Here is a 23,837-nt window from a genome sequence, read left to right on the forward strand (position 1 = left end):
CAAAAATTAGAGATTTCCTTTTGAAACTTTAATAATTATTTTATATGATGATATATAGACTAGTAATAAATTTTATTATAAAGAACTGAAATGTTAATTAACTTGTTTTTCATCATTTTAGGTGATGGTATTTGTACATGCGCGCAATGCCACTGTAAGGACAGCAATGTCTCTAATAGAGAGAGCAAAAAATAGTGGCCAGATTTCCTGCTTTCTACCTACCCAAGGACCAGAGTATGGACATGCCTTGAAACAGGTGATGTACTGGTGACTGGAGAACACAAAAACAAATCAATGCACATGATATTCGTGGTACATAGGTTTCAATAGAGCATCTGTAGTTGCAGATTCTAAGAAGTTAATTTTACAGATCTATTAACTTTTGTGACTTAATATTTTTAAATGTTTTAAAGTTAACATATTTTCTTGGTTAGGATTTCTATTGCATGATGAAACACCATGAACAAGAGCAAGCTAGAGAGGAAAGGGTTTACTCAGCCTATACTTCTACACATTGCTGATCATCACCAAAGGAGGTCAGAACAGGAACTCCAAACAGTGCACAGTCCTGGAGGCGGCAGCTGATGTAGAGGACATGGAGGGGTGCTGCTTACTGTCTTGTTTCCCCACGGCTTGTTCAGCCTGCTTTCTTAGAGAACCCAGGACCACCAGCCCAAGGATGGAACCCAAATGAGCTACGCCTCCCTCATCAATCACTGATTAAGAAAATGCCTTACAGCCAGATTTTTTTAATTTATTACAATTTATTCAGTTTGTATTCCCACTGCAGCCCCCTCCCTAATGGCCTCCGGCCCCACCCATACTTTCCCTCTTCTCCGTATGCCTAGTCCCTGATAGGTGAGGACCTCCTCTCCTTCTATCTGACCTTGGAAACTGAGCAGCCAATGGGCTTCGTTTGAACAGGGGATCTAGGTCCTCTCCATGCATGGTCCTTGGTTGGAGTATCTGTCTCTGCAGGATGCCCTGGGCCCAGGTATTTTGGATCTGTTGTTCTCCTTGTGGAGTTCCTGTCCCCTCCAGGTCTTTCTATCTCCCTCTTCTTCCATATTTTATCCTGCACTACGCCCAAGTTTGGCTATGAATCTCAGTATCTCCTTCAATACCCTGGTGGGTAGAATCTTTCAGAGGTCCGGATCTTAAGGAGACATTTTCTCAATTAAGATTCCCTCCATTCATATAACTTTGGTTTGTGTATTGATGCAAGATTAGCCAGCACACATAAAAAGGAAAGCGTTTTATTGGGATATTTTTATACACATAAATAACTTGTTCTTATTCATCCCCTTTTAACTAATTTTTGTTTCTTTCGTTGGTTACTTGTATTTGTTGGTTTGTTTGTTTGTCTGTTTGAGATAGGATCTCAGTTATTTTCTAAAGGGTGTGAATGAATCGTATATTCACTTACCACTTCTGTGGATAGCTATAACTGAAGGATTATTTCTACCTTTTAAATATAGCTAAGATATAAACTATGTTAACATCTAATGAATTTATTATTATTTTAAAATTTGATAACTTTCTCAGTTTGAGCTTCTAAAAATATTGCCAACTATAACCTAACTAAAGAAAAGGTCTTTAAGAATGTAAAGGGATCCTGACAACAATATCTGCTGTGCTTTGTACATACAAAGGACTTTCAAACAGTCTGTCACCCACATCCTTGTGAAGAAGGCAAAGCCTCAGGCTTCCAGATCACCATCTCCAAGTCACCCAGATTCTTGGGTGATTATGTCTCCATTATAATATAAAAGGCGCTGCCTCAAGTAGTTTCAATAACAACAGTATCTTACGATTTTTTTATTAGCAGATTTTACTACCAGTTTTGATGAAGATTAGGCAACTATGGCCTTGTGGTCAGATATGTACCTGATTCTTCAACATTTTTTTAGAGCTACAGGAGATGGGTACTTATAATAGAGACGACCAAGTACTTTAGTTTCTTAGCCAGAAATCTCTCCTAACTTGAACTTAAACCTATGAAAATAAGGTTTCTATTGGCATAATTACTTCCAAATGTATTTTCAATAAGCTTTAACAGACTGTTTGCTTAATAGCTATAAGCGTACATATTTGATTTTATGTGTTTTTATATGCCTTAGTATATAATCTTGGGTTCTCTAGAGGAACAGAATTGATAGATTGAAAAAATAGAGAGAGAGAGAAAAAATAGAATTTATTATAGTGGCTTGCTGAACTGATAGAATGAATCATTATATGTATGGAAAGGGCATTTATTACAGTGGTTTACAGGCTGTGGTCCAGCTAATCCAACAATGGCTGTCTGCCAACAGACAGTCCAAGAATCCGGTAGTTGATGCTTGTGGAGGCTGGATGTCTTAACTGGTCTTCAGTATACACTGGATTCCCAGAAAAGTAGATGTTAATGGCAGTGAAGGAATGAATGGACTTGCTAGAGAGGCGAGAGCAAGAACAAGCAGCAAAGAGCCAGCTTCCTTCTTCCATGACCGTTATATAGACTGACAGTTGAAGGTATATTGAGATTAAAGGTGTAGATATCTTTCTGTCTTAAAGATCTGGATTAGAAGTGGGCCTTCCACTTCAAATGTTTTAATTCAGAAAAATTCCTCACAAGTGTACCCAGCAACTTGGATATTTGTTAATTCCAGATGGTAGTCATGTTGCCAACCAAGAACAGTTATGTTCACTTAGTGAACATATTTCACATGTACTGCCTGGGTGAACATATTTCAGAAGTACTGCTTTAATCAAGGATATTTTGCCATTCTGACCACACTGTGGATTTCAGCATTGTCTTTTAAAGTTTTAAATTCCAAGCCCAATTACCTGCACTTGTTTTGAACATCAGGTTGTCTTTCAGTTTTGAGCCACACAATATACTTGTTTGTTTGTTTGTTTGTTTTCTTTATAAAATACCCTGTTATAAAGCATTTATTTTGTGGTTTGTGTTTCTGAGTTATTTATCAATCATGAGTTTGTAAGAATCCTTGAAAAATAAGCTTGGTATTCATAAGTCTTTTTTATTTATTTAGAAATAAAAAACTCTATTGTATTTAAAAGCCAAGCCTTGAGAGCCATACTGTGGACCTGGCTACTTCCTACGCCTCAGTCCTCAGAGCTGCTTCTTTTGTAGATAATTCATAGTTACTATTTAATAGTTATAATATTGTTCATCATATATGAAGTACATTTTTATTGCCTTTTTTTTCCATTTATCTAGTACTCATGCCATCCTGATAATAGGTTTTTATTGTTCCTAGCCTTTGAAATGGCATGTCTATAAGAAATTTAATGAAAAACATAGACAAAGTTTTATTTCTTTTCACAGCAGAAGTGATATGTTAATATTCTATGATAACTCTTCAGAAGAGGCTGAGTAGAAAGAATCTAAAGTTCGCTAATTATGCATGTGAGGAATAAAAGCATAAATAATATAAATATCTAGATAAGTCAAGAGGATCAAAAGAATTAGTGAATTTTCCTTCAACACAAAGAAGGACACTTGTGTTATAGTAAAAGCAAAGTTGAAAAAGTAATATTATGAAGCAAATGAGTTTCTTATATTTAAATTATATGTCCTGGGAATATTCCTCTCATTATGTAATAAATTTGATAGTTTTGTGAGCTAAAGAAGATAAACAAGAGGTAGGACACGGGGTAAGATGATCAACCCTCACTTAGAAAGACAAATAGGATGTGCATTGGACATAGGAGAAAACAAGTAACAGGACAGGAGCCTACCGCAGAGGGCCTCTGAAAGACTAGCTAGCAGTGTATCAAAGCAGGTACTAAGACTCATAACCAAACCTTCGGCAGAGTGCAGGGAATCATATGAAAGAAGGGGGAGTTAGTATGACGTGGAAAGGATAGGAGCTCCACAAGGACCAAATATATCTGGACACAGGGGTCTTTTCTGAGACTGACACTCCACCAAGGACCATGTATGGATATAACCTAGAACCTCTGCTCTGATGAAGCCTGTGGTAGCTCAGTAACCAATTCGTTTCCCATAGTAAGGGGAACAGGGACTATTTCTGACAGGAACTCAATGGCAGGCTCTTTGACCTCCACACCCCCCAAGGGAGGAGCAGTCCTGTTAGGCCACAGAGGAGGACTTTGCAGCCAGTCCTGAAGGTATCTGATAAAACAAAGTCATATGAAAGGGGAGGAGGTCCTCCCCAAGCAGTGGACTTGGAAAGGGGCAGGGAGGAGATGAGGGAGGGAGGGTGGGATTGGGAGGGAACGAAGGAGGGGGATATAGCTGGGATAAACAGTTAATAAAATGTAAGTAATAGTAAAAATAAAAATATACTGCAGTTAAAAATTAAAAAAAAAAAGTTTGGTGAGTTATCCCATATTACCCACCAAAGCACATGTTCCTCTAAAAGCTACATCCTTTTTCATAACCTTGCTAGTACTAGATACATTTAAGCTTTCAGATTAATAGTAAATTAGTAGAGAAAATCTTTTTTAACACATTTATTTAGCATGGAAGCCCAAGGATAATTTGCTAGAGTCTGTTCTCTCTGTCCACCGTGTACATCTCAAGGATGAAACCCAAGCCATCAGGCTTGCTGGTGAGAGCCTCTACCTGCTCAGTCATCTCACTGGCCCTTTTCACATTTTTGGAATAGGGTCTCGTGTGTCTTAGGACGATCTCCAACTCCCTGTTCTAACCAAAAGCGACTTTGAATTTATGATCCCTCTGCTTCCACCTTGGGATTGTAGGTGGTGTACTCTACCTGGATTGGTGATAGAAAAAATATTTCCTCAAGCTAGGGGAACACTCAGCCAGCTGAGCTATATGCCTACCTCTGTTACTTCGTTATTAATTTTTCATCGTTTTGTTACGTATGTGATAAACTGACCATTTTCTGCATTAGTCATTTATATTTCATTTTTTAAAAATTGTCATGTGCTTGGTTTATTGTATATTAAATTGCATGTAATATCAGATATGTTACAGATTTTTTTGTATAGCATTAGATTTTGTTTCTTATGCACAAACGTTTTTTTTTCCATGAAGAAAATCTCTGCAGTATGTGTCATATATAAAGGGCGTACCTACTTCTTCCAGGATTCCAACGTCTTTTAAAAGTTTGTTTCATTATTTAATCCTTCATCTTTCTGAAAATTATTTCAATTATCCAGTAATTAGTCCTAAGTAGTCCTAGGTTTTTTTCCCCTGTTGGTTTTAAGATTTAACATGGAAATGCTTGTTATTACCTGACTCTATTTCTGCGCTTTATCTATGTGCCTTTTCTCATCAGGTTATAGTTCAAAGACAGAGCTTTGCCCACTTACCTTTATCATAACTTCATTATATCTTAAGTAGTTTGTGTATTTGCCTTTTTCACTGTTCTACAAATCATGCAATGCTTAGTAATTGTTTAACTCTTTTTTTCTTGATTCTATTATGAATTCTTTTCTCCTTTTTTTAGTCTCTACTGTATTTCACTATTTGTTATTAGGTTTTTTTCTTAAGAGTTTAATTTAAAATACTAATAACTAAGTTTGGCATGAAATAATCTCATTTGACTATTTTGTGCATAAATGGATAAAAGTATTACTCTGCGTATCTTCCCATGAGAATCTCTGATCCTTAATCTTGTGTTTGTATTAAAATAAGTAACTAAGCTGTGACTTCTGTGTCATATGATTGCAGGGTGGAGTGCACTCTTATATTGTTAGAGCCAGGAATTAATTACATAATTTTAGAAAGCAAGTTGGCAACTTTAAATGAAATTAAAAACAATGTTTACTTTTCAACCCCTTTTTTTTTTAATTCTGGGAGATATGTTCTGGCATAAGAAAGGCAAATTTTGTAGAAATATATTTGATCATTTTATTGATCTTAATAACATAGCTATTATGTATAAAATGGAATATTTGAGAATGCTTTTCAATATATGTTACAAAATACTGTCTAGCCAGGAAGGAGTTTAAAAAATAAATAAAATACCCAGGCTTATTTTAAGATTGTCATCACTGCCTGTGATCCAATGAAAGGAAATGCACGGAATATATAAACAAGCGACTGTTAGGTGTCTCCTCACTGCACACAAAGATGTGATCGATGCGATGCACCTGGTGGGGACCCCTGCAGCTGGTCACTAAACAGCCCAAGTGCTGTAGGAGGCGTTGGGTCCAGAGTGCCTTGTTACCTATCACACTTACATCCTTCTGTGTGAAGTGACATCCTGTCTCATCACATCCTTACTGAGGTCTGTCACAGGGTTCTAAATTGACAGCACATCTAGTGTAGGCAGTCGACAGGGAGGTCACAACAGAAGCAGGCACCATCCTGCAATACGATTGTCTGTTCTCTTAGTGCCTAGTTTTGAATGTTAGAGAAGCGGAATTGGTCAAGTGGCCTTTCCTGTTTTGCCTTCTGAAGGAATTCCTTTATCTTTTAGCAAATATTCTGCAGTCTTTGCTGTTCATAGGAGACGCTTCAAGGACTTTGACAATAATATCTCAGTTCTAAAAGGAAAAAGGCAATGTGATTCAAGTATAGGACATTCGTTACTTGGCATCTCTGTGACCTGACAGAAATAACTCAAGAGGACAAGTATATTTCAGCTCAGCTTCAAAGAGTTGCAGCCCATCATAATAGGGAAGGTACCACAGATTTCGGGAATCAGGACGTGTAGTAGAAATTGCTCACATTGCTGTGGCCCGAGCTAGGGGACAAACTATCGATCCTAAAAGGCCCAACTACGCTGATCAGCTCCAACCAGGCAGAAGGCTTCTTCGCATAAACACTCCACACTCTTCAGTAGTATGATGCGATCCAAGGAGTGCTCCGAACATGGTGCATGGCAGACATTACTCATAAAGCGTGCTATGTTTTCCACAGGCTAACCATGCCACACAAAGATAAACACGAGTGCATTCTCAGTGAACGTGAAGATGGTGTTTGGTGGTGTGTTTATAGAGATTGGGACTTTCAAAGTGTATAGCTTGTCATTTATTTTCAGTGCCACTAGATGGTGCAGTTCACTAATTTTTCCTCAACCTAATGGAAGCAGAATTTATAAAGTGATCTTTTCTTTGATTGCTTGGAAATTAAAAAGATGCAGTCAGTTTGGTAGGGGCTGGACTAGAATCCCAACTCCCTGACTCTCATTCCCTGCCATATCTGTATATGAAAGAAATTGTCAGAAATAAGCTATTATTGATAATAAGCTTCTTCCAAAACAACAATAATAAATAAATCCATGATCTAATACCCCCCAAAAAGGTTTTATTATTGAACAGCTTTTAAAAGTATTGTTCTAACCACTTCAATTTTACAGAAATACTTCTTTAGTGAGTCTCTTCAGCTAGTTCATAAAACTGTTTGTTATAAAACTTACCCAGATCCCACAAGTTCAAACCAGAAAAAGAACAGATACCAACAGGGAAAATTTAAAGTGGTGAAGAAATGTGGTCAATACCTTTCCGCTGAAGAGCAGCGTGAACGCAGTTGTAGGTGAATGCTGTTGAAGGTTTCTGCACTTGATGAACGTAGAAGACTGAGAGGAATCACTGCGCATTCCGTTAGGTCTTCCAGGTAGTGGGTTTAGAATGGGAAGTGGAAATGTACAATGGATTCTTTAGAAGAGACTTAGAAAATGCTGACCTATGTGGCTATTGGTAAGCGGGGCAGGGGTTAGGATGAAATGCTGTGCAGCTTGGCATTGTGGCAACTCTGGTTTTATTCTTAAAGAGGTGAGGTATAGAGGTACTTAATTTTAGTCAAGTGTTTCTGGAAGTACACAAAACAACTATACAAAATATTAGTTGATTAAACGAAACCACAGCTGGGTCAGATGTTTGTATTTTATTTCTTCATTTTAAGATTTTTGCATCATGTTTTGATATGGCCAACTTTTAAGACATAAAATTATTTTTGTATAAAGCACTGTTAACCAAGTTATATCTTAAGAAACTTTGAAACAATTTTGCCTTCTTTGATAAACTCATTCAACTGCAAGACAAATAACAATTGCTTTTAAATGCTAAATATTTACCCTTTTATGTTTATAATGTCTAGGTGCAAAAGTCAAGAAATAAGCAAGTGCGAGAATTATTCCTAGATGGCTTTAGCATTCATCATGCAGGGATGCTTCGGCAAGACAGAAATTTGGTTGAAAACTTGTTTTCAAATGGTCACATCAAAGTCCTAGTGTGTACAGCTACGTTAGCCTGGGGTGTCAATCTTCCTGCACATGCCGTCATTATTAAGGTAGGAGCTTACCTCCCTTTGCACATGGATTTGTGTGTCTGTTAAATCAAGCCTCTGAATTGATTTATTTAGAGAAATGTTGTGATTTGTCTGTTTCATTGACTAAATGCTGTTTTATCTAGAATTATTTTCTTCAGTAGAAGTCTCGCTTATAATAGAGAACTTAACTCTATCCCAGCTGATGAAGGGATTATTTAAAGTATACTTTTGAAATCTTTCCATATTTGTCTTATTTCAGGTTCCAGATTTTCAGGATTATATATGTGTGTTTATGTAAATTTTATTAACTTTTCCTCATCTAGGGAACACAAATATATGCTGCCAAAAGAGGCTCCTTTGTTGACCTTGGAATTTTAGATGTCATGCAGATATTTGGTCGAGCTGGAAGACCACAATTTGACAAATTTGGGGAAGGAATCATCATAACAACACATGATAAACTCAGCCATTACCTCAGTTTGCTCACTCAACAAAACCCCATTGAGAGTCAGTTTTTGGAAAGCCTTGCAGATAACCTAAATGCAGAGGTAAGAGCACAGGCGTCAAATGTTGGGAAAGATTGAATTGATTGTTTATTTGTAATATTCGGACTATACTGTGTGTCAAAAGACAAACTAGAGGCTGGAGAGATGGCTTAGTAGTTAAGAGTGCTCACTGCTCTTGTAGAAGACCTGGGTTTGTTTGCCAGCACCCACATCACACAGCTCCAAACCACCTTGACAGGTCAGCCCCAAGGATTCTGACACCCGCTTTGGGCCCTTTTCTAACATCTGTTTGCACATGTGCACGCACGCACACACACACACACACACACACACTCAAAATTCCATCTTTAAAAAGAAAGAAAATAATATGCTGAGTGGCAGAATGTTGATTAATTCGCAGCAGTGTAGACTAACCACAAGACTGACAAGGATTGGTTGCCGACCATGAGATTTGCTCTAGATCAGAATCCAAGCTAATCTGTGCAGGTTAGGGAAACAAATAGCAGGAGTAGCAATGTGTATTAGTATTTTGCTTTTCTAATAAAATTTTATAAGATTTATAAAAGTACTTTATTTTATTAGATCATTTGCTAGCTTGTTATAAAAATTTTTACATAAATGATATAAAACTATGATTGAGCTTGAGTAACATAGTTTGTTTTGCATGTGTGTTTGTATAACTTTTCTGTGCTCAAACCTAACTAATCTCAGCAGCCTGGGTATCTAACATTTTAACTGGCAAAGAATAGAAACATTCTTAACAATTTAGCATAGACATGACAAACATTAACTGTGTTTTTAGTTTTCGTGGCATTTTTAATTATTGCTGTGGTATTTGGTACTTTCCTATGACAGTTTTCTTAGCCTAAGGTTGTTAATTATTTCAGTTGCTTCTATGCAAGCATGAACTAAATGAAGGAAACACAGTCACAAATCATTATTTTTTTTTCCTTCAAGACAGGGTTTCTCTGTGTAGCCTTGGCCGTCCTAGGCTTACTTTGTACCAGATTGGCCTCGAACTCACTGAGCTCCGCTTGCCTCTGCCTCCCTGAGTGCTGGCATCACAGTTGTGCACCACCGCTCAATTCACAAATACTTCTTAACAGCCTCTGGAAGTGTCTGTTCCATCATCCTGCCTGTGTTCTTCACTTTTTCTCTCTGAAGCATGAAAAGCACGTTCACATGGTTTTCTCTGTCAAGAAGAGTGGCCATAGTGGCATCAGAGCTCCTGGAGGAAGCACAGTGCAGTAGCGTGCAAAGGAGAAAATACAGTGGGTGCCAGGCTGCTGCTGCAAGAAAAAAACAAAACAAACAGCAGCAACAACAAAAGAACAAAAACAGCTTTGTCTGTGAAAACTGTCTGAGGTCAGAAGGATAAAGTTCGGGGAGGTATGATGGGAGATTTTTTTTTTCTTTTCTTTTTTTAAGACATCCTCCATTAGGGAGATGGCCAGTGGGATAAAGGCAATTGTCTTAAAGCCTAGGATTTGAGTTTGTTCCTCAGGACCCACATGGGAGAGAGAGGGAAATAACCAACTACTATTCATTGCTTCTGATTTTCAAAGTTATGCCGTGGCACACATGATACACACTAATTATTTTTTAAATGAAAAGGAGGAAGGTAATGAATGGATGTCTCATAAGCTTTCCTATTTTCTCAGTCACCATGCCCAGTAATATCCTCAGATATCTGTAACAACTTAAGATCACTTAAGTTGACTTTTGAAAATAGTATTCAAACATGGGTCCATTAAACTCTAAATCTAGTTTATTTGATAGAGCTTAGATTTGGGGCATCTTAGATAAAATGTAATAAATTAAATTGAATACATTTCCTTGTGTTGTTGTTTTACTTTCTCCTTTGAGCTAGACTAAACTTTTTTAATGCCAGCAATAGTTTCTCTGACTTTTACAAAACAAGCAGGTTGTACTGGCTGGTTTTTATGTCACCTTGACAAAGGCTAGAGAGTAAGTTCGGAAGAGGGAACCTCAGTTAAGGAAATGACCTCATCAGATTGGTCTACCGGCTAGCCTGTGATCCATATTCTTAATGTTTTGGTTTTGTTTTTTTAGACAGGGTTTCTCTGTGTAGCCTTGACTGTCCTGGACTCGCTTTGTAGACCAAATTGGTATCGAACTCAGAGATCAGCCTGCGTCTGCTTTCCCAAGTGCTGGGATTACAGGGGTGCGCCGCTTTGCCTGGCTTAGTGATTAGTTTTATGGGAGGCCAAGTTTACGGTGATTGGTGACAAATCTGGGTTGGTGGTCTTAATTGCTATAAAAAAAAAAAAAACAGATTAGGTTAGCTGTGAGGAGCAAGCCGGTAAATAGCACTGCTCCATGGCTTCTGCAGCAACTCTTGTCTCCAGGTTCCTGCCCTGATTTCCCTGGCTGTAAGCTTAAGAAAAAATAAATTCTTTCCTTCCTTAGTTGCTCTTGGTTATGGACTTTTATCACAGCAGAAGGAACCCCACGGAAGACCGATATCTAGATAGCTTTATTGTAGAGTTTGCGGGGACTAAATTTTGTCAACTTAGAACTAATATCTTTCATCACTTTTTAAGTAGTAAACTCAAGTGCTCTTGCAAATATAGAGGAGATACAAACTGAGTCAAACACTGTTGTTATCTTTTAAAATAATAGAACATCATCAATGAAACTAGCCATGCCCTGGGAAACAAAGTAAATGAGGGTCCATATGTTCATGATTAACTACTTAATAGCAATGCCATTTTCAGAAATGTCACTTCACTATAATTCTATGTATTTACACAAAGGACATCCATATTTTGAAATTTTTAGCCTTTATAGTGAGGTATAGTCGCCACTAATTTCTTTTTGCCTTGATCTAACTGAAATTTCCTGATAATATAAGTTGAATGTGAAACTACATTTGATACAACTAGAAACCAAGTATGAATCAACTTGTAGCATGAATCTGTGCTATATTAGTAAGATCATGGACTTGTGTGCACCACATCTTCGTTCAGACTCAGATTTATCAGTGGCTAATGCAAAGATCAAGTTAAAAAAGAATATTGCTTCTACTAATGGCTTTGTCTTTGTGAATATAATTTTAACTAATGAGATGAATACATTAAGTATAATTTGAAAGCAAATGTCTTATGCACAGCTTTGCTCAATGACACCTAATGAGGTGACTCCAAAATCATGGAGATGAAAGGTCACAAGGGCATTCTCTTTATAAAGCCACTTGAATTTGCATTGAGAGAAAAGCAAGTGTTTGAAGCTTTTAACATGTTTTCAGAGGACAACACTACGCCTCTACTCTGTTCTAATAAGCCCTCCTTTAAATCTAAGCCATTCTTTAAAGTTAGGATAATTTTCCTATATTCCAATGTATATTCGTAATAATCCCACATCTATATGGTGAGCATACATACTGTATGAATATTCATACATATTGTACATATGTACATATACTCAACATATATATATAAGGCCTTTTATATATATATATAGATATGTTGAGTATATGTATATATATATATATATGGCCTTATATATATATATATATATATATATATATAAGGCCAGGGTATAACAGTGTTTCTGTAGTCTGCCTCTGATGGCTCTCTAGCAAAAGTTCTCTGCCCTCATTGCCTCAGTGTCTAATTTTTCTGTTTTGTTGACTTGTGAAAAATATATTATATGCTTGTTCTACTTTAATATATGGCACATAATACAATTGATTTACTAATTTTTGGTAGTCCTTTGATAATTAGTCCTATATATGCTTCCAGCCATGACTGGTGTGATAAATTCTTTTCATGTATTATAAAGCATATATATATATATATATATATGCCTACAGTCATACATATATATTATAAATTTTTACTTAGATTGTATATGGTTTTGACCAATTTTCCAAACATACATACGATAAATAATAAAAATATCCTTACATATTAGGCTTTAATGGTTAGGTATGAAGTGTTATATCTAAATATCCAAATGGGATGAGTTATATTTTATTTAATGGACTTTATAGTGTAACATTTTCATCATTCACATATCCAGTATTTGAAAACCACTGTTGAATGGTTTCACTGTGAGGCAGGGATCCCGCTGGTTATATGTTCCAAATTCATGTGGAGGGACCTTCATCTGGCCAAGGACCATGTTTTTGTGCACTTATTGATGTACAGAATGCTTACTGGTGGCTTCTATGATGAATGAATAAATTTCAAATATATGCTATGAAGAATGAAGAAGCTGTCACCAGGTGGCAGCGTATAGTTATGAGAAACTTTTCATTTCTGTCACGAGGTGGCGATAAAGGACTAGCCTCGAAATAAGATGTGTCATGAAATAAACATGTGTTTTTCTGTTTAATGCTTTTTCTTTGTGAATGATTACAACGTTCGCATTTCTTGAGCAGATGAGCAATACCTATTTCCTGTCTTTTTTTTCCACTAATTTACTTATCAAGCTTATTTTGTGTTTTATAAAATCTTCATTTCTTTCATTTTAAAATAATGTTAAATGATCATAAGGAAGTAGTTCATACTTCATAAGACATTATACACACCATCATATTTTATTGCAAATTAAGGTTTCTACAATAATAAGTGCATAAATTATATAGAAACTTTCTTTTCTATCCACATTGATATGCCTGTTTTTTTTTTCCTAACTTTACACCCTCATACCAGCCCTTTCTCCTTATTGTTCTCTCTCTTCTCAGAGAACAGGGTTCCCTTAAGCTGTACCAACCCACCCTGGAACCCCCAGTCCCATCAGGATTAAGTGCGTACTCTCCCACTGAGGCCAGACAAGGCAGTCCAGCTAGGGGAAAAGGATCCAAAGACAGGGAACAGAGCCTTGACTGTTTATGGAGTCAAGGAGCCTTGACTGTTCTGTCACCACATAGGTAGCTGACAGAATCAGTTATACAAAATTAGAATTAGAGGAATTAAAGCAAAGAGGAGATTTTTGTAATATAAATGCTAAAATGACTTTTCATAATTTGCTCCCTAAAAATTATATAGAAATAAAGCGAATTGAAGTTTCAGTTTCTTTAGTATTGGTACCTCAGTTGCTTTTTCTTGTTTTTAAAACAAATTTCTTTTTCCCGTGCAGAACAGAAATCATTTAATTGTCCTACCTCTAATTCTTCAGTGATTTTACAAAGCTCCTTATTGGCTCAAATTTAGCTTTTTTCATGGGGCTGTGGGACAGTGTGAAGGATTCAGTATATGGCCCTGTGTGCTAAGCATACTCTCGGCTGCTGCACCACATTGCCAGCTCACCACATAGGTAGCTGACAGAATCAGTTATACAAAATTAGAATTAGAGGAATTAAAGCAAAGAGGAGGTTTTTGTAATATAAATGCTAAAATGACTTTTCATAATTTGCTCCGTAAAAATTATATAGAAATAAAGCGAATTGAAGTTTCAGTTTCTTTAGTATTGGTACCTCAGTTGCTTTTTCTTGTTTTTTATTTTTCTTCCTAAGTTATAATAATTTATACAGAGCACATTTCTTCTTAGAGGTGAATTCAGCTAAAGATTTGTAGAAAAATTATAGGTGTCAAGTTTCACACTTAGGACACTTTCCCAGAAAGCACTGTTGCTTCCTGTTGGTCTACTGGATAATCAGATACGTCTCATACTAAATATCTCATTAAAACTCTGTTAATGTCACTGTAAGTATTTTCTCTATAGATATCATGTCAGATGTATTTTTAAAACATTAATTGTTGGTTTCATTAAATTAGTACATGTGAAAAATAAGCAAAATGCCATATTGCACATTACATTTACTTTCTGAATATAATCTAAAACATTCCTTCTTTATTATAGTTCACACATATAAATTCTTTCTTAAAAATAATAGCATTCCTTGTTTTGTTGGGTGGTTGTTTTCATCTTTGTTTTTGTTGTTGTTGTTACTGCTTTTCAGACAGAATCTTGTCACTCTTTTGCCCAGGCTGGCCTTAAACTCGGATACACTGCAATTACACCTTCACATGCAAGGCAGTTGTAATCACCATTTTCAAAAAATTTAAGTGAAACCAAAATTAATTCAATATTAGCTGAATAAGAAAAAATAACGGGAAAGTTTGGATAATACTGTATAAATTAAACTCCACACATGGAAAAAATTAAAAGCCGTAAAATTAAAGAAATTCAGCCTTCAGACATTATTTTCAATGAACCATTTTTAATTAAACGAGACAGGAGTGATATTTAATAAATTGGAAATAATGTGCCTACCAGTTTTGTTTGTGTTTAAAAAAAAAACGGTTCACTGACCTTATTTCAAAGCTTAGTGTCTGGCAAAGTACTGTTTGCTGTAATATTCATGTTTTTCTTTGGTGCATTACTTTAATTTCTGCTCTGTTTTTGATTTGCAGATCGCTCTAGGAACGGTTACCAACGTGGAAGAAGCAGTGAAGTGGATAAGTTACACTTATCTCTATGTGCGGATGAGAGCGAATCCGTTAGCATATGGCGTCAGTCATAAAGCGTACCAGGTAGAAAGCTCATTTGCTGGGGGGGAAGGCCTCAAGCCATCTTTTGGTTTCTATGATCTTTTCATAATGTGAAAACAAATATTTGTTACTCTTGCCTCATTGGAAAAGGGTTAGAGACCTGGAAGAGAATTTCAGAGCTGTAATTTTTTTTAAAAGAACACGGAGAAAAATGAAATTGGTCCCGGTAATCACATCACTTTCTTTAAATTTCTTACAACTAATACTATTAACTCCCTATTCACGTTATGATCATGCCATTTTTAGATACATTTCCACTTGCTGTTGTGTTTTATTATGTTTGTTTTAAACTGATAAATTAGTTTGCGAGTAAACTAGGCAGGAAGAAATTTATGGCCATGTTTTAGTTATAGGCTTATGCTATCTATATTCTGTTCCTCTTATCAATTTGCTTATCCTCTATTCTGAACTTTTTAAATGGTGGCAGCGATGAGTTATCATTGTGACTCTTTGGAGGCCAGGCTCACTTTCATGTATCAGTGCATAGGCAGACTGAGAATTGGATACACGTGGTGACAGCCTTTCCTCTGAGCTTTACAGCTGTGTGGTCCATATGGCTTACAGACTCCATATGATCTAGTTTTTTTTCCTTAGAACTCTGCTTATGTGCTGTAAGTGCTTCCTAATTACAGATAAAATCCTGTTGTGGTCTAATGAAAACATTATTTCACTATCATCATGTGGATATTCACTTCTGTTAAGTCAAAATTATAAAAAAAAAAAAAGTTTAACTCAAAATGTTTCTCCATTTACTGGAAACACCCATCTGAATTTGTTCCCAGAGCTTTACTTTTGTTTCTCCTTTTCATGTGCAGTAGATTTCATGACCTTTAAGACAGAAGCAACAACTCGTGCCGAGACTGCTGCTTATCCCTGGGTTTTCATATTTGAATTTTACCCCAGAAAGGAGTCCCCTGTCCTTTTCTTCACTGAAGTATATGCCAGTCTTCAAGTAGATGCTTTGTTTTACAGTCACACTGATTGTTTGCTAGGTGTATTATAATCTGTGCTTTCTACATGGTAAGCAAAATAACAGTTTGTATTTGTAATATGAACAACAAACATTAAAAATAAGCATTGTGAGAATAATCGAGGGTAGTATGAAAATTTTTCAAAGGGGTGAAATTAAACATGGTACGTATGTGCTCTTTTGAATGGGAAGTGTTCCTCAAGGGCTCCTTCCTGTATTTGAACAGTTCTCACTCAGTTGATGGTGCTGTTTGGAAAGGATATAGAACCGTGGTTCTCAGCCTGAGTCATGACCCCTTTGTGTCACATACCAGATATCCTGCATATCGGATATTTACATTATGATTCTTAACAGTAGCAAAATTACAGTTGTGAAGTAGCGATAAAAATAATTTTTTCTTTGGGGTCACCGCAACATGAGAAACTGTCTTAAAGGGTAGCAGACCAAGAAGGTTGAGAGCCGCTGCTTATAGAACTTCAGGAGGTGGAGGCTTGATAGAGGAAGTACACCACTGAGGGTGGGCTTGAAGCATTTAAGCTCTCTGATTCGGCTTCCTTTGTGGATGAAAATGTGATTAGCCAGCTTCTGTGATTACGAATGTGATTAGGAAGCCCTTGTCCTGCTTTCCTGTATCTGTGCCTTTGCTGCCATGATGGACTCATTCCCTCTAGAACACTAAGCTAAGATAAACCCCTTTCTCCTCAAAGGTGCTTTTGGTATGCTATTTTATCATTGTACCAGAAAAGTAACTAATATTGCATAGATTTTCAGGAGCTAAGAATATAAAATCTTAAGATAACATAATTTCTATTTTAAAACATAAAGTTGTTATTTTATATAGTTCTTTAGTACAAAGAACATCCTTCTGGTGTAATTTCCAGTATTAACAGTCTATTTGTGTGTGTGTGTGTGTGTGTGTGTGTGTGTGTGTGTGTGTGTGTGTGTTTGAAGGAGAGGCACATGCTAGAGGATAACTTTAAGGAGGATAACTTTAAGGTTCTCTCTTTCCACAATGTTAGTTTTAGGCACCAAGTTGAGTCCTGAAGCCTAGTAACAAATGCCTCTACCCTGTGAACCACCATGTCAGTATCTTTAACTTTGTTTTATTTTGTTTAATTGTTTCTTGTTTTGTTATTCAATATAAATTTCTAAGGATAAAATTCTTATGTGAATTAAGTAGTTTAACTTACATTTAATAGATTAGTATCATGTGATTAATACATGTTTTGTCATTTCTGTGTGTTTGTTTTGATGAAACCAATTTAGGATCTCACAGTCAATAATAAAAACTTTACATCAGCTGATGGGGCTCTTCAGGCCATCATACCAAACCTGCAGTAGACTAGGGCAGGTTGTGGTGATACATGCTGCCTGTAAACCCAGCTCCCAAGAGGCAAGATAAAATTATGGCAGTCAAGGGAGCAGCCTAGAGTACGTTCTGAAACCATTTCAAAAGTCCAAAGCAACAACAATAAAAATATAATAGATTCAATGGTATAAAAAAATAACCAGTTACCTTTTATTCTTTGTTTATTATTATAATAAACAAAATAGTTTTTCCGTCAGGAATTACAAAAATGCATAGACATTTATTCAAGAACAAATGAACTACTTTTGAAAGGATACTCTGTATTTATTTCTATGGCTCTTCAGTTGACTGGGGAAAGCACCCTAACCACCATTTCTCTATGAAATATTAATACTGATGAAATACTAATATGGCTGAATATTAGTATTTTTAATTTTGAAATCCCTAATTGCTTTAGCACAAGGAAGAATTTTATATCTAACCTCAACTATTACCTGGAATATTACGGATATAACTATCTTAGACTTTAGAATATTTGAAGAGAATGTGAAGATTGATAACATCAATCTGATTTTTAAGCATTATTTAGTGTTTTATATATATATATATTACAATATATATTATTATATTACTGTTATATATATAATAATATAAACGCTATATATAATATATATATATATATTTAGTTTTTTTGAGAAAGGGTTTCTCTGTGTGTAGCCCTGACTGACCTGGAATCACTCTGTAGACCAGGCTGGCCTTGAACTTACAGAGATCCTCAGTGCTGATATTAAAGGCTTGCACCACCATTGCCTGGCTAATTTTTTCTTATATACTAAAATATTCATATATACATACATACATACATATATACTCAGAGTCCTAGACCACACCCCTCTCCCTGCCACACTTGGAAGGTATTTACCAGCTGGTAAAAGCCATGCCCCAAACGAGACAGTTAACAGGTATGGACAAACTATAGCCAAACTAAAATCCCATACTTGGGATTAAGATGAAAGCATATTTACGTAACAAGGCTGAGTTTACAAAGAAACCAAACTTCCATTACACCGTACCTTTAACATGTACAGTTCTTATGTGCCATTTTACAAATGACCTAAACTCTTAAGAAAAAACATACTAATTTCTGTAAGTAGGCATATGCAATGACTTTTTAGACATTTTCATGGATTTATGTATATCTGCTCTATTTCTTTCCTGTAGATTGACCCAACGCTAAGAAAGCATCGAGAACAGCTGGTTATTGAAGTTGGCCAGAAGCTGGATAAAGCTAAGATGATTCGTTTTGAAGAGCGAACTGGCTATTTTTCCTCCACTGATTTGGGTAGAACTGCCAGCCACTACTATATTAAATACAACACAATTGAGGTATTGTACTAGATGAAACAAATACAGCAATATCTTCATTTTTCCATTCAAATAATTTTTAGTCTTCAGAATATGCTAATAATGCAAAATAACAAAACTCGAATACAGCAAAATATATCTATACTAATTGAATAATACCCTCAGTATTGACAACATACAAATAAGATCAATGAACTACTAAAGCGTTTAGAGCAGATTGCTGACTCCTAAAGAATGAAAATCAGAATATACTAAACGGGAAGCGATAGTATACTGTCTGGTTTTCTGTCAGTTTGACATAGCTAGAGTCATCAGAGAGGAAGGAGCCTCAGTTGAGGAAACGCCTCCACAAGATCTGTTGTAAGGCCTTTTCTCAATTAGTGATCAGTGCAGGAGACCCAAGCCATATTGGGTGATGTCATCCCTGGGCTGGTGATCCTGGGTTCTATAAGGAAGCAAACTGATCACGCCATGGGAAGCAAGCCTCACAGCAGCTCTCCTCCATGGCCTCTGCATCAGCTGCTACCTCCAGCATCCTGCCCTGTTGGGAGTTCCTGTCCCGACTTCCTTTGGTGACAGCAGCAAATGTGGAAGTGTCAGCTGAATAAACCCTTTCCTCTAACTTGCTCTTTGGCCATGGTGTTTTGTCACAGCAATAGAAACCCTAATTAAGACTAAGAGTTTAATATATTTTTAATAAAAAGTAAAAAAAAAAAAAAAAAAAAAAAAAACCAAAAAAAACCCCTGCATCTTATTAAGAACCAGTGAGAAGAGTTAAAGCACTAAGTCACCAGGCCAAACTGACTGAAGCAATGTGGGGATTTTTGAAAGTTAATATTTTAAGCATACAGTGGCAACTTCTTACAATTTTTTTCCAATTGTTTGTGTTGTAAGAATGGTTATGGTTGTAGGGTCTCATTCTCGAGGTCAGTTCTGGTCTCTTAGTTTCTAAGTGCAAATGACTGCCAACTCCACCTCTTAAGTGCTGAGTACTAGGCAGGCGCCAACATGCCTGGCTTACTTATGACTTACTGACTGCCTTTTCAATTGATCCTGTGTCAGGAGGTACAATGTCACTCTAACATTCGCATGCTTTTGCATGTATCCATGTTCTCTGGGTTTATATGTGTGTGTCAATGCATGTTGTGAAGTAACAGTGATCACTCATGAGAAAATTTAAATTTGTTTTATTTATGGTCATGTTTCAAATTTTGTAATGATTTTTGTTTTATACTTTTATAAATATTTTTAATGTAAAAAGAAGTCATTCTGATTTGATTTCTTCAAATGCAGCAACATCAATTTATATTACATGTAACTTTTGTACCCATTTATTGTTTGCTTGCACATGGAACAGGTCTTAGAAAATAATAGGTTTTTTTTCCTATATTTTCCAAAATAAACCCTGTGTTTACACAACAGTTAGATTTCGTTAAAACCTTTGACATATCTGATCTGGGAACTCTTCAGCCCAGAACCCAGCCTTTCACTCTTCCATCATGCACTCATCGTCTGCTCATTTTCTCTACTGCACAACTTTTCCTGCCTGTCTGTCTATTAGCATACCACTACCAAGCCAAGTCCTAAACTCATTTGTACATCTTCCAGAATGCTCATCTTCTGTCTTCATTCTATATGACCTCTGCAGGCTTTTCTTTATCCAGTTTCATTGACAAAAACAAATGTCATGAAAATAACCAGATTACTGTTTTCTATTCATTTCTCTGATTAATTTAGTATTAGTGAATGATCCAGATCAGACCTCTGTATACCCAGGCCAAACTGTTTTGATGAAAAATTTTTTAGGCATGTAATAGAGATTGTTGTTAATAACTGCTTTCATTTATCTTTTTGCTCTAATAGATCTTTTTGCTGATCTCTATAAAGTGGGGATTTAAAATACTGTGCAATAAATGTCTGTATGGTCTAAGGCTCCATTTCTGTTTGTAATTTATAGTAAGATAAGTTGGAATACTTAATTGGACTTATTATTTTAATCAAATGTAATATTTATGCTTACAGACCTTTAATGAACTCTTTGATGCTCACAAAACAGAAGGTGATATATTTGCTATTGTCTCCAAAGCTGAAGAATTTGATCAAATTAAGGTAAGATTACTTGAGATTAGAACTAAATATATATGATGTAATACATCAGTTCATTTATCAAAGCTTATAATTAATCGCTACTTCTCACAAATATGTATTAAACAGGCTATTACATCCGGTGTATCAACACATCAACAATGCCCACTATCCACTCAAATCATTTGTTTCTTTTGCCCCAAATCAGTAATTTTATAGACTGCTTTAGTATTGAAACTATCAAATAAAGCTGGGGTGGTAGTAGTACATGCTTTTAGTACTAGCATTTCCGAGAGAGGGACTGGAGGACCTCTGAGCCTGAGACCATCCTTGTTTCTATAGCCAGTTCTAGGCCACCCAGTTCCATGACACCTGTAGGTGTAGAGGAAGGCGGGAGAGAAACTGTTGTGAATAATAAAAGTGGGTAGCTTTCGGGGGCATAAAAGGTAAAGTTCAGTGAAGAAAATACAAAATATATGCATGATTCAGATTTAGATTTGAATATTTCTGCAGTATCCATATTGTAGTGTAATCTCATTAACAGTGAAAACTTCAGTTCTTTGAAACAAAGTACTTCACAGCCTTAAGGTATGAATGTCTTATGCCTTATAAAAATATGTGACTATAATGAATGTATTTGAAGATAATCAAGTTTGCCCTAATCCAGTTGGGCAGAGGTTTAACTCTGATCAAATAAAAAATGAAATCTCATCACTTGAAGGATGATGAGGTCAGATGATTTAATTTTTATGGCATAGCAAATTTTTATATGTCAGTGGCAACTTTAATATTAGTTATGAATAATAAAATGTAATTGTGTCAGCTTCAAGATGGTTTCTGATTGTATTTTACAACTACCTGTGGGAAAAGTAATATTTTCAGCACTACAGAAGTAAAGTATTGTCATATAAAGTGGAAGCTTCTACAAACATACAGTGAAGTTTAATTTGAACAAGAAAGTTTTCAATAATTCAACTAAATATTACTATAAAAACATTAATTCTTCTAGGTCAGAGAAGAGGAAATAGAAGAATTAGATACCTTGTTAAACAATTTCTGTGAACTCACAGCTCCTGGAGGTGTGGAAAATAGTTATGGGAAAATAAACATCCTGCTTCAGACCTACATCAGCCGTGGAGAGATGGACAGTTTCTCCCTCATATCAGATTCTGCATATGTTGCCCAGGTAAGGGTCAGAATCCCTTCACACTTTGCTTATCCTTGAAGATGACTAAAGTAATCCGGGTTATACTAAGAATGCTGCCAACTGCCATTTTATCTTAGACCTGTTCTCAGTGTTTATGTAATCTTTCTCAGGGATCAGGACTGGAATTCCATTTGACTATAACAGACTTACTATTAAATGTGAATTAATAAATCCATCTCATCCCATACGTTTGTTTTGCTAGGACTCTCATTTAAAATATGGAATCTTGACAGGTACGGTAGTACACATGTTAGGTGGACCTTTGAGTTCAAGGCCATCCAGGGCTATATGGTAAAACCTTGTCTCATTAAAACCAACCAAACAAACAAAAAATGGTGATCTTCTCTACCATACTTAAAAGTTGAGAGCTGAAAGACAACTATTCTCTTGAACTACAGCTCATCTACCTTGTAAGTTTTAAATTCTGGTAGAAAATGAAGTAAAATAAAATACCTTATTTTGTGTGTTTGCTATTTGCTTTTCAGAATGACGTAGCTCATAAAACAAAACGTTTTTTTTCCTCTTAAGTATATCTTTTTAGTATTGCCTTCTCTAAAGCAATACAAAATTGAAATGAAATCTTGTTTACAATTGTTGTAATTTTATTAGTACATATAACACACATATATATTTAACACACATACATATCTACAAATATGTGTGTGTGTGTGTGTGTGTGTGTGTGTGTATGTGTGTGTGTAGAGAGGGAGAATGTGAGAGACAGAGAGGGCCTCACTCTGCAGCCCTAGGCCTAAAAATAAGTATGTTAACCAGTCTGGCCATAAAAATATTCACACAGATCTGCCTGCCTCTGCCTCTACTTCTGCCTTCCTCTCCCCAGCATTGGGATTAAAAATTAGCACCACCACTCCTGGCTTTTATGTTCACAGTTCTGTTCAGATTTACACAGGAAAAGAAAATGTACATATTACGTCAATATTAGTAATAGTGAGTACTCAGGAGGGCTTTGAAATAACTGAAAATAGAAGATATTTAAAACCATGAACTCAGATTTACTGGTAAACAGTTTGAATAAATATATTAGTTTAATCATTATAATGAAGAAACCAGATGATACTCTCACAGGTTATATAAAAGGAAAAAAAAAAATGCAAAGGTTTTTAAGTTTTCCAAACTCCCATGCTTTTATAAGAGTCAAGCTTCTGTGTCTGTAAGAGAATGTCTGGTACCAAGGCTGTGTTCAGTCGCTGGAACCTACATGTCTCAGCTGCTCTATGACCTACACACACACTGTGAAGCACATGCCTGGGTACGCACACAAGGTGAATTCTTTATTTATTGACAAGTAAGTAATATGTGTTATCACTTAATTTGCAACTCCCATACTATCTCACAAACATTTTAGATTTCAAGGGGATAGACTGCTTGTGTTTCTTTGTGTGCCCTTCAGATAGTGCAGAGTGTAGGACACTGGTAAAGGGCGTTCAGTACTTTTAAATCATCTCCAGGTTACTTTCAAACCCCAAGTAGTTGAACTACCACTTAGGAATTCTTGACAAGGTAAAAGTCTGTACTTTTTTGGTACTGATAATTTTTTTTCAAAATATTTCCAGTCTGTGTTTGGGTCAACCTACTGATCTAGAGCTCATAAATAATGAGGTTGAACTGTATACATAAAAAATGCTGAAAATAAAGTTTAGTCTT

At 35.9% G+C, this 23,837-nt stretch overlaps 1 protein-coding gene across 2 annotated transcripts in view; it reads left to right on the plus strand.

The window, feature by feature from the left end:
• The window catches only part of Ascc3 (activating signal cointegrator 1 complex subunit 3), a 312,592-nt gene that overhangs the window by 131,446 nt on the left and 157,309 nt on the right, over positions 1 to 23,837 (plus strand). For both annotated transcript variants that reach the window (XM_060373328.1, XM_060373327.1), the window contains exons 14-20: positions 122 to 256; positions 8,039 to 8,230; positions 8,533 to 8,757; positions 15,099 to 15,218; positions 18,737 to 18,901; positions 20,903 to 20,989; positions 21,975 to 22,151. In XM_060373328.1, the coding sequence (XP_060229311.1) occupies positions 122 to 256; positions 8,039 to 8,230; positions 8,533 to 8,757; positions 15,099 to 15,218; positions 18,737 to 18,901; positions 20,903 to 20,989; positions 21,975 to 22,151 (1,101 nt within the window). The remainder of the gene's footprint in view (positions 1 to 121; positions 257 to 8,038; positions 8,231 to 8,532; positions 8,758 to 15,098; positions 15,219 to 18,736; positions 18,902 to 20,902; positions 20,990 to 21,974; positions 22,152 to 23,837) is intronic.

The sequence above is a fragment of the Meriones unguiculatus genome, chromosome 20 (assembly GCF_030254825.1).
Source record: "Meriones unguiculatus strain TT.TT164.6M chromosome 20, Bangor_MerUng_6.1, whole genome shotgun sequence".
Taxonomy (NCBI): domain Eukaryota; kingdom Metazoa; phylum Chordata; class Mammalia; order Rodentia; family Muridae; genus Meriones; species Meriones unguiculatus.